Genomic DNA, 11,103 nt, shown 5'->3' with positions numbered 1-11,103 from the left:
CTATCAACTTCCACCAGTGGACTTCCACCAGTGGATCATACTCTTCCACCAGTGGATCCAAGTAACCTATTATTGCTCTTCCTATTTTCTTCTTCTTTCTCTAATAGTTGTGTATTGGTCATTAAGGAAAATAAAGTTTTATAAAGAGTGGGGTTTATGATGTTTTATAAGGTTGTGTCTTTGAGATCAAGGAAGAGAGTAAAAGTACTTCTATCATTAGAATAAAATTGGTATGATAAGGTTTTTCTCTTCATAGACATATAACATATGTTTAATACACATACAATTTTTTTCAAGAGTGTTTTAAGTGTAGTCTATGTTCTTTCCTGCCTCTAACCAAAGTAAATAACATGATTTCAAATTGTGGCTCACAACCGTAACTGCAGCCATAATGCTAGGTTTTGGGATTGTCCGCGGCCACATTGTGACTGTAACTTCAAAAATCCTGACGCAATCGTGACCACATCCATAATTTGAAGTATTTACTATATTGTTTTGTTGGCAAGCTAATATTCTACAAACAATTAGTTCTATATTATTCTCCAATTTTTCTTGACTTGATGTGGATTTTTCTACTTAAAGAAATTGGTTACTTCTGTTCTATTGCTCCATGACATCTGAGTGCAGTCTGTCTGTAGTACTTAATCGCCGTAAATATTCAAGTCTTCACTATGCGCAGGTTTCTTAACAATTTTGCCCTGAAGTTGCTATAGGGTTTAACGATCCACAGTGTGACGCTTCACATTGGTGATGGTAACCTACTCTAATATTTTCCCTTAAATATTTGAGTTTAATTTTGATACACTAAGCTATCAGTGTAAAAGTTTTACACGGTCAACAAATCACAATCAATTATATGTGTGCGACTTTAGAAATAGTTATGATAAAAATCAAATGATTTTAATGATTTGACGACTAACGATTATTTTACACTTCATTAAGTTGTATTTATCTCAACATGGCTTTTCTTACAATGGTATGGGAGTTGAATTTTTTAAGGCAGCTCTTGAAGGAACTTATGATGCAGTTATAATGGATTCATTCTTAAGGTTCTGCTAAGGAGCTTTTTGAAAAGCCCCTTTTTCAGTTTGTCCCAAGGGCTCTTCGTGCGAGCGGAGTTATGTGCACTCAGGCCGAAAGTATACAGCTTCATATGGATATAATTGAGGACATTATGTCCAATTGTCGTCAGATTTTCAAAGGCTCTGTCAACCATGCTTGGACTACAGCACCATGTTTTTCTCAAATTGTTTCTTTAGTAACCTATTTTCCTATTTGAGAAGAGAAATCTTGGCAATGAAAATCGCATGCTCAAGTCCTAGAATCAGCCTCTTGCAAATGGTTACAAAATGTAAGATAAGATGGCGTACAATCCGTAATATTAATGGCAGAAGGCGTACTATGTATGATGCCAAAAATTTGTAGTGTTGCGGTCTATGGCAGATTTATTAGATGCTGAGACCTATAGCGGCAAGCACAGAATCCACCATGGCATAATTGGTGGCAATTTGACAACACCATCACAACAGACTCTTCCAAAAAGGTTCTAACTATCCCTCGACTGCTATGACGGGATTTATAGCACTTGATTTCCCATTTTTCAGTTTTCCTTTTTGAATTCCGCAAAGTCTCCTACATGTTAGTGATTAAATGTTAAGTTATATGTATAATACTGCCACAAAATGATCAGTAAATCCCCTCAACCAAATTCCATTGCACTCCAGTGTTGCAAATTCAAATTCTGCACGCAATAGTGCTTTAGCACCGCTATAACCTAAACTACACATCTCTTTGTTCAAATTCCGACTTGCAATAGTACTTCAGCGCTGCAATCTAACAGCACTGATGCACAACTCTTGTTACTTTTATCTTCTTTTTTTTTTTTTTTCTTTACTTTTCTCAAGGAGGTACAGATTTTGGATTGTACTACACAATGTTTTATAATGTGCTTTCTGCGTTGAGGTGGATTGATCTGTTTTATGCTTGCTCAACCAAGGGACCCCATGTTGATTTAAAGCATCCAGATGAAAAAGAGTGCCAAAAGTCTGCAAGACCGCTCAAATTTTACAACTCTGATGTGTGTTTCTCCAAACAGTTACTGTTAAATAGTCCCATATCGGGCAAAAAAAGGCCTGGACATGTGTTTATAAGTGGGGGGCAATCTTCACCTCATAAGTTAGTTGTGAGGTTGTGTTATGGTTGAACCGGAATAACACATTTGTGTAGGACTCTTTAATTAAATTGTTTATTATTTCTAAATAGTGCATGTGTTTGTTGAAAGCCCACGTTCTTTCATTTACATGATTGATTTTGCTCATAATTTTCGACAAAAAGCTGCCTCAACAAACACATGCACTATTTAGATAAACAATTTAATTAAGTGTTAATCACCTCTATTTAATAGCTCTAAATAGTGCATGTGTTTGTTGAAAGCCCACGTTCTTTCATTTACATGATTGATTTTGCTCATAATTTTCGACAAAAAGCTGCCTCAACAAACACATGCACTATTTAGATAAACAATTTAATTAAGTGTTAATCACCTCTATTTAATAGCTGATATAAACAAACCAATCAAAATGGATAGAAAGTGTTTCACTTACTATATGCTGGTAAATATCATACAATCATAATTCATAATACAGTATTATCATACAATCATAATTCATAATACAGTATTGATAACATTTATTGTTTAAAAAACATATTAAAGTGGCTACATAACCCGAAACTACCTCAATCCACTCTCACTCACTCACCCCTCTTACATCTTTGCCTAATTCCTCATCAATCTTCTTTTCCAAATATCTCTCCTTGCAATCATGAAAATAGATCATGAAAACCACCCATTTCAATGGAATCACCATGCAGAACAATCCAACTTGTATGAAAATTCCATTTCCTTGTTCATAGCCTCCAACATAGTAGCAAAAAAATCTCAAAAACTGTCCCCATGCAAAGAAAATCAACATCACAAAAAGCCCTTTTCTTTGGCACCCTCTGCTGAAATTAACTGAAAGTACTAATGCATCAATACCATAAATCCCTTCAAGTATTGAAATTACAAGACTCATATTCCACATAGAACTCCATTCCAAATACATCTTTAACAACTTTGCAAATAACATGCTACAAATCAATGCAAAAACCACAAAACTCAAATCCTTCAAGTAAAAATGACAATTTATAACTATCCATAGTAGTCCAAGTTGATGAGTAGTTGTCAAGAAAACAACATAGATAAAAGTGAGAAATGAGCCTTTCAATTTTGATGAATCAAGAGGTTTGTCAATCATATCCTTAAGGTTCATTTTCTTCTCTTGTTGTGAACCTATCTTTGAAGCTAAATCTATAGTAATAATTGCAGTTCCAAACTCTAGAACATGGAGAGGAAATATATAAATCAAACCAAGTTGAATCAACTTAAGGTAATAATCATTATTCAAAAAATCTAGCATAGAACCATCCTTTAAATTAACAATATGGAAGGTTTCAACTATGGTTTCTTGAAGCTGAATTTCAAAGTAAACCATGATACAAAATAGAGGAAGAGAAGTGAAAAAGGTGAAGAACATGAAATTGAAATTTTTAACATATATGATTATAGCTCCCTTGAGTATATCAGATACCTCTAGCTTCTGTTTCTTCTTGAGATTGTTTTCACTCTCCATGTTTCTTAAACTTTGAAGAACAATATTATGTGATGATACTTAGATACTAGTTTTATTGCTTTGTTTCTCTTTTATTGGAGGGAGAGAGTCATGAGAAGACTTTGACTCATGACATATAAAGTAAAATTGGCGTTGCCCACAAAGTCTGTGGTTTCCACTTTCCATGTGATTGCCACTTTGACAATTAACAACTTTTTCTATAATATTTGTAAAAAAAAAAATTCTATAAATATTGTTTATAATGTAAATAAAGAAGAAGAAATTATTATTATTATTAATGAAAATGACACTAATGATCAATTTTACTAGTTATTTAAACTATGTCGTTTGAGGTTATAACTCCATGTTCTTACTAGTAATGTATACCGAACAAAATGTTTTTTTAGTAATTTTTTGTATAAATACTGCACTCATACAAGAATTAATCGAAAAATAACTTTCGTAAAGAAAATTACTATACATTAAAGAAATATTTTGAGGATAGTTAATTGATGAGTTAAGATATTGAAAATTGGTATTCAAACAATGTGTAGTTATCAAATTTGAAAAATTAGTCTTCATAGTTACACCCGATTTCTAAAATTATACCACAACAAAAAATCATACACGGAGGTACTAATAATTTCAATGTAGACAAATATTTGGTTTTCTGTTTTTCAATTAAATGATTTAAATTTATAAATTGCACACATGATTAGAATAGTAAATCATAAATTTAACTATCAAACAGTTTAAGATGGTGGTCTACAGGTTTGAAACACATATGATTGTCTTTACTTCTACAAAGCATAGAGATTTATAAAATCAACAACAAAATAAAAGAAAATGAACCTCCAAAAATGGTAACCAAAACCTTCGATGTGTATACTATTCATGATTATTAATTTTAAAATTTTATGCTTAAATAGATAGGCCATGATTACATTGGAAAGAAAATGAAATCAGGAGATAAAGTATAAAACCTTAATATCACTGAAATATTTATGGTGACAACTACGTTATCTATATTTGTAAAAAATACAAAAAATACATTATGCATCAATAAAAGGTGAATAGAGTTATCCATATTGAGTTGACACCAATTAAAACTATTTATTTGTCTTTCACTAGTAGTTTTTATCTGAAAGATTGTGAGATAATCGACAATGATATGAATTCATATGAAGGCTTGAGTTTATATATCATTGTTAGAGAGAGAGAGAGAGAGAGAGAGAGAGAGAGAGAGAGAAGAGAAGAGAAGAGAAGACAAAGCAAGTGATCGTACACTTCCAGCATCAGAGTGAAACACAAGAGCAAACAAAGCAAGTGATCGTACACTTCCAGCATCAGAGTGAAACACAACTTTAAGAAACGAGAAACCATTTCTGTCTCAAAGACAACCTTTGTTCCATTTTAGGAACAAGAAAGACAACTTTTGTTCCATTTTAGGAACAAGAAATCAATACATGGGAGATATTATCTGATGCCGACCCCGATGATAACAATTACAAGTGGCAGCAAATCAACACTTCAAATGATGTTATTAAACGTTTACCCCCTCCCATCGCCTCCCCACTTCCTTCCATGTATTATCTTTTACAAGTGACAGCAAATCAACACTTCAAATGATGTTATTAAACGTTCACCCCCTCCCATCGCCTCCCCACTTCCTTCCATGTATTATCTTCTACTACATGCTTCCACCTCACACCTTTTGCAACCTCAAGGTACTCTTATTCTCATTATTGAATTCATTAACCATATAATTTTTCAAACTTCAGACCTATGTCGTTGGTTGGTTTAAGGAGTTATCAAAAGTGTTAGCCAGTCTCCTAAAAAATCACGGTCGGCGTTTATGCAAGGAAGACAAATTGAAAAATGCAATGGGCACGATAAGGATGATCAAAGAGTGGTGCATTTTTTGCACAATTGAAAAATAGAATCTTTGTGAAAAGCATGCTAGCACTGTCTTACCAAGTTCTAGCTAGAGAACACTTCCAAACAAATTGCATTGTTCCAAAGAGTACAGAGAAGTATAACTCGTTCCAATTTCGTCCAACAAATACAAAATAAGTTTGGATTCCAAACAAACAAGGGTGATTTTCTTGATTAATAAAACCATGGATATAATATTCCATCTTTTTCATAAAATTTTATTATTGGGCGTAAATTAGGCACCGAAGAAAAGTAGCCATATAATGGGCTATTGCTTCTCTCTTTTTTTTTTTTTTTAATATAATTGAACCTTAAAAGCATTTAATAAGGGGTTCATATATCTTCCCCGTACTCTAAAACTGACCCTACAAAATAATCAACCAGTAAAAGTTTTTTCTAACAATATATTGCAAGATACCTTGTGAAATCAGATGCCAAACAACACACAATAATGTCTAAAAGAGTGTATACCATTCTAATAGTTGAAACACCCAATTACACGTAACAAGACTCCTAAAGAATGAAATATGAGAACAAATAAATTAAAATTTATAGACTCCCTGATTTCTAGTGAATTCATTAAAAGCCATTGCATTTTGGTACCAGAAAAAAAAATGGCATGTTGAGCAGTTTTGAGAAAATAATTTTTTTTCTTTCTAAAACTTCATCAAGAAGAATAAAATAAAGCATGAAAATAGAAATAAACTAATCCAATCACATTATTCCTTACATAAATAACTGATCAGACCAAAACCACTAAACTGTCAAGAGAAAAATAAAACAAATGCAGAGAAATTTAGCGTGGCACACATGATGCTTGATTTCATTAAAATACAGTCAGCAAAGAAAAACAAATCAATAGACCGTAACTCTCAAATTTCAACCATCCAGTGTAATAACAGACGATATTAAGCAAACGAGAAGCGCAGATGGAAAACAACTAGTGACATTGGTCCCAGTAGCTAAAGGTGATAGCTAAAAAACTCTACTGTAGAAGCTTGTGAAGGCCAGTAAGGAAGCTGAAACTAGTTAAGGTCAGCGGTGATGCAAGACGCTAGGCGAGTGCGCCTTAGTTAAACAGAACCAACCTTACTGATCCCACACAACCAAGATGCCGATCATTGCAGTCCCAAGAGTTTAGCATGGAGAATAAAGACAAAACAAGGGACGAATATTCTAATTGACATGCAAACATTTAGAAGCGCCAACCATCTATTTAACCACACAGAATGGTGAAGTTATTCACTTGGCAAATCTCAGTCAACTGGATTTCAAGAAGATGCAGCAAGTCAGTATCTATATTTTATCTATCCACCATTCAACTTCACCAATTCAAAAGGAGGATGAGCAAAGATGCAAGACATTTCACGTGCGCGTGTTTAGTTAAATAGAATCAACCTTTTTGATTCCACAAATCCAAGATGTCGGTCATTGCAGTCCCAATAGCGTACCATGGAGACTACAGACGTAACAAGGAGAAACATTGCAATCAACATGCAAACATTTGGAACCAGCAATCATCAATTTAACCACACAGAATGGCAAGAAGCAGACACTACATGCAGTTAGTTACTAATCAAATTCCAATTTTGATTCGATTTCATGAAGGTGCAGCAAGTCAATCAATTTTATCTATCCATCTTTAAACTTGTCCAATTCAAAATGAGGATGAAACTGTAGCATTCATCGAGAGTCAACAAAAAAAGGTCATAAGCAACTTCCCGATGTTGCAGTTTTAGTCAACTTATATGCAGAAGCAACAAGATGAGAGGTTTGTGGAGGCATGGAGCACAAAAGCAGACAAGATGTACTAATTGGTGAAACAATGCTGTTTTGGCCAATACCCACACTTCAAAACAGAGAAACATCAACATTTTAGGATCCTTATTAATGACAATATATCAAAAATCACCATAGTGGATTAGCAAGACTAAAAAACAAAAAATCACCATAATATATATAAAGTAGGGAAGACTGGAGCGACCTTCAGGTATTGTAAGCTGAAGAGAGACAACCGACGCAAAACAGTGTCCAAGGCACCCTTTTGCGGCTACAACACTTAGCAATCCAAGTTCATAGTAATACCCATTCCATTGTCATGACATAACATAATTAACATGTATGTTGTATGCTCACCCAATCCTAGAGAAACTAGACTATAGCAGAGAGGGCTCCACAACAATTATTCGTCATTTTCTCTGTTCACAATCAGATCTTAATCTCTGGAAAAAAGAAAATGGAAGATTTAAAATATGGGAAATAAATTCTCATGTCATTCATTAACTCAAATCACATCATCAGAGAAACTGAGTTGAACATAATCAATCGTACCCGTTGGCATAAGGTGAATCACGGCGAGAATAACGGTATGGAGGAGGGGATCTGCTGTAGCTACGACCACGGGGAGGTGTTATGCTACGTCGTCTTGGAGATCTTCTCCCACGCGGGCTATAACTCCTGATAAAATGAAGCGAACCCAAATGAAAACATGAGAAGATGAATATATCAATAAAAGAATGGTTGCTACAAAATGACATGTTTGAGATGCTTATTATAATGCACTTAGAAATTATACAGTGGAAATGAGGAATTTCAAATATTATGAATGTTGTCGATTTGACATTGAGATCTTTTCCAGCCACTCAGTGGTTAAGTTGAATTTATTTTAGCTAATGATTTATGAATATCCTTTCCAGGCTGAGTGGGAGGACAGGCTAAGAATGTTATAAATCATTTCAGTTAAATTTTCCCAAGCAGAGAGAAATTTCAATTAAATAAATTATGTGAAATGGTGATACAAATCGACAATTAAATAGAGCTTGCAATAAAGAAGTCAACAAATCTACCAAATTAACAAGGAATAAAAGGCAAGCTATGGCACTTGTGTACCATTGGGATACCAATGTTATATAACATTGGCCAATGAAGGTGTGTCACACAGGAAGGTCTATAGAAGAAAGAGAAAAGATAGATATGCATGTGAAGTGTTATGTGGCACACCTTCATTGGCCAATGTTATATAACATTGGTATCCCAATGGTACACAAGTGGTGCCCCAAGCTATGAAGTACATAAAATGAGAAGTGTTATAAGTTGGGGATGGATGATCATGTCGGAAAGCTAGAAATCTGGCATATCCGCCATAAAACGCCATCATCCTTCACAATCTTCCCCGGGCGTTTGTCAAAAAAATACACTCCTGCAATCCGGCATGGCCAACATTTGACAACGCTAAAAATGAGAACCGAAAAAGTGATGTCCCCAACATAATTTGCAGAACAATCACAAGCATGCACCTCAGAAAAGATATTGAATTTCATTCGAATAGAGGCGAAAGATATGAAAAATATAAAAATAAAAAAGATATGATGTATGCCATTGATTATTTTACCAACTTCAAGAAGGTTATGGGTTGTGTTAACATTTTCTAAACAAATTCCTGTTCCCATATCAGTGCGTGAAAGTACAGTTTTGCAATCAATGTATCAAAGATATTTGCATTCCTAAACAATGGCGTCCAATCCAAACTGTAACAAAATAAAAGGCTAAAAGCTTGCTGGTTGAAAAAGTTGCTATTGAAATGCAGAATTTTTTTATTGATATAAAGCGTGTGCACATAACATACCTGCGATCATAACCATAATTTGGACTTCCACGACGCCGATAATAAGGACTGGGACTTCGTCTCCTTCCATTTCCTAGGCCTCGTGAACCACCGCGTGAACGGCACTCCCGAGCAAAGTGTCCAGGTTCACCACATTCATAGCATTTGAGGTCATCCCCTCCGCGTCCGCCGCGCCCACCACCACGGCCTCCTCCTCCTCCACTCTTAGAATTATGAGAAAGCTCTACACGCCAGCCATTTTTTCCTATACGACATTCATACATTATGATAACCCCAAATCTCAATATGATGCATAAAAAGAAGAAAGACAAATGCTAATCACCAACAACATACACTCAGCAATGATGACAAATTGATAAAGCATGAACTAGGCAAACTTACCATCCAATTCATGAATTGCATCAAGGGCGTCCCTCCGATCATCAAACTCGATAAATGCATATCCTGGTGGTCTGCGAGCAACCCAGACACTGTATTGCAAAAAACAATAATTAAAGCTTAAGATTTTGAACCAATAATGATGGAACAAATTATGAAAAATGTGTAACACAAAAAAAAAAATGAAAACTAAGTTCACGAACAAAACCTATATCAATATCGTTAATCACAACGCCGGCCTTACCATAAAGCAACTAAAACAATGGCTTTAGGCCTCTAATTTGCATTAATATTTAGCCTATAAATCTAGACCTCCAAATAATTTGTATATATTTTTTATCTATAACATATTTTAGTGTTCTCCTATTAGAACGTAATTAATGGTGCAGCAGCGGTAAAGTACTCTTTCTTCAGCCGAATGGTCACGGGATCGAACCTGCCATTTTCATTTTGGGAGTTCACATTCCTCGCATTTTTTTTAAAAAAATAACATTAATTAAAATAACTAAATAAGAAAATATCTACTGTTGAAGCAGGATCAAACCCGTGGTACCATTATCCACGAAAAAATCTTAACCACCGAACCGTTATTATACCTTGTTTGAATTTACTTCAATTATTCATTCTCTTAACTCTCACTTAATTAAATTCTCCTATAAAGATCGTATCAGTTCCATCGTTGTTCATGCAGACAATAACGAACTAATTGATGATAAAAAAATTCAATTTACAAATAATTATCAACTTTTCTTAGATAACTAACTGATAACTCAATCATTAACCACAATTTTAAGTATTCCTAAACAGAAAATATTTCTATCAATTCAAAAAAAAATAAAAATCCTAGAGTACATAAGAGAATTACCTGCGAAGAACACCATACACACGAAATTCATCTTCAAGCTCCCTCTCAGTGACTCGAGGGTCCAAATTCCCAATATAAACCCTAGCCATTCTCCCAAAACCTATACAAAATTATTGTGAAAACGAAAAAAGTTACTAATCATCACCCAAAAAAAAAACGAAAAATTTGAGAAGAAAATGGACGAAATTTTACAGTTTGAGAAATCAGAGATCACCTGATAGTGAAAGAATTGTTCAGAATTTTGAATGATCGTGAGTGAGAGAGAAATCAGAGTTTTAAATCCCTAGAATTTCTAATGCTTCAAACGATGGCGTTTTGGGCTTATGGTTCAATAGTAAAGAGGAGATAAAATTGTTTTGTTGGGTATTTTAATTTTAATAATTTGCTTTTAAACCCCCTTCGTACTTTCTTCAATTTTGGATAGAAAGGTATCCCAAAAATAGGATTCGGGATAGTTGTTTAAAGAGTAATCCTAAGTCATTCTCAAATTAGTCCCTGATTTTATTAATATTTCAAACTAGTTCCCGTCTTTTCAAACTAAAGTGTGTTTTGTCTCGAATCTGACATAATATACTTATAAATATCAAATTTGTAACATGAACTTCAAGAATCCAAAACTATCATAAAAAGTTGAAAGCTTAATTAAGGTT

At 34.1% G+C, this 11,103-nt stretch overlaps 2 protein-coding genes across 4 annotated transcripts; both read right to left on the bottom strand.

Moving 5' to 3' along the window:
- Window positions 1-2,580: 2,580 nt before the first annotated feature.
- On the bottom strand, window positions 2,581-3,756 carry LOC146899933 (uncharacterized). Its single transcript, XM_085736294.1, has one exon. The coding sequence runs from the start codon at window positions 3,669-3,671 to the stop codon at window positions 2,748-2,750; it is 924 nt and encodes a 307-aa protein (XP_085592420.1). The 5' UTR covers window positions 3,672-3,756; the 3' UTR covers window positions 2,581-2,747.
- Window positions 3,757-6,267: 2,511 nt separating this feature from the next.
- On the bottom strand, window positions 6,268-10,700 carry LOC146899932 (serine/arginine-rich splicing factor RSZ21-like). Of its 3 annotated transcripts, XR_015021333.1 has the most exons (7): window positions 10,668-10,700; window positions 10,454-10,553; window positions 9,592-9,680; window positions 9,211-9,454; window positions 7,917-8,042; window positions 7,570-7,807; window positions 6,268-7,434 (listed from the first exon to the last, which is right to left on the bottom strand). XR_015021333.1 is itself a non-coding variant. In XM_085732133.1 (6 exons), exons 2-6 carry the CDS (start codon window positions 10,540-10,542, stop codon window positions 7,801-7,803), a joined length of 555 nt encoding a protein of 184 aa, XP_085588259.1. In that variant the 5' UTR covers window positions 10,543-10,553; window positions 10,668-10,700; the 3' UTR covers window positions 6,268-7,800. The 3 variants fall into 3 exon arrangements, 2 of the variants coding, with proteins under 2 accessions (XP_085588259.1, XP_085588258.1); XM_085732133.1 differs by having other exon boundaries at window positions 6,268-7,807; XM_085732132.1 differs by lacking the exons at window positions 6,268-7,434; window positions 7,570-7,807 and having other exon boundaries at window positions 7,907-8,042.
- Window positions 10,701-11,103: the final 403 nt, after the last annotated feature.

This window comes from Medicago sativa, chromosome 8 (genome assembly GCF_051527215.1).
Source record: "Medicago sativa cultivar Bolivia chromosome 8, Bolivia_mono, whole genome shotgun sequence".
NCBI classification, from domain to species: Eukaryota; Viridiplantae; Streptophyta; class Magnoliopsida; order Fabales; family Fabaceae; genus Medicago; species Medicago sativa.
Note: the sequence above shows the minus strand (reverse complement) of the source record. Positions and strands in the feature narration are given on the sequence as shown.

Bases quoted from the DNA above. Each gene is read 5' to 3' on its own strand.
- LOC146899932 (XM_085732132.1), bottom strand. From the start codon at position 10,542: ATGGCTAGGGTTTATATTGGGAATTTGGACCCTCGAGTCACTGAGAGG. The intron at 9,681-10,453 runs GTAATTCTCTTA...TTTGCAATACAG, and splicing joins GTGTATGGTGTTCTTCGCAG to TGTCTGGGTTGCTCGCAGAC. The intron at 8,043-9,210 runs GTATGTTATGTG...TCATTTTATCAG, and splicing joins AATTATGGTTATGATCGCAG to GAGTTATAGCCCGCGTGGGA.
- LOC146899933 (XM_085736294.1), bottom strand. From the start codon at position 3,671: ATGGAGAGTGAAAACAATCTCAAGAAGAAACAGAAGCTAGAGGTATCT.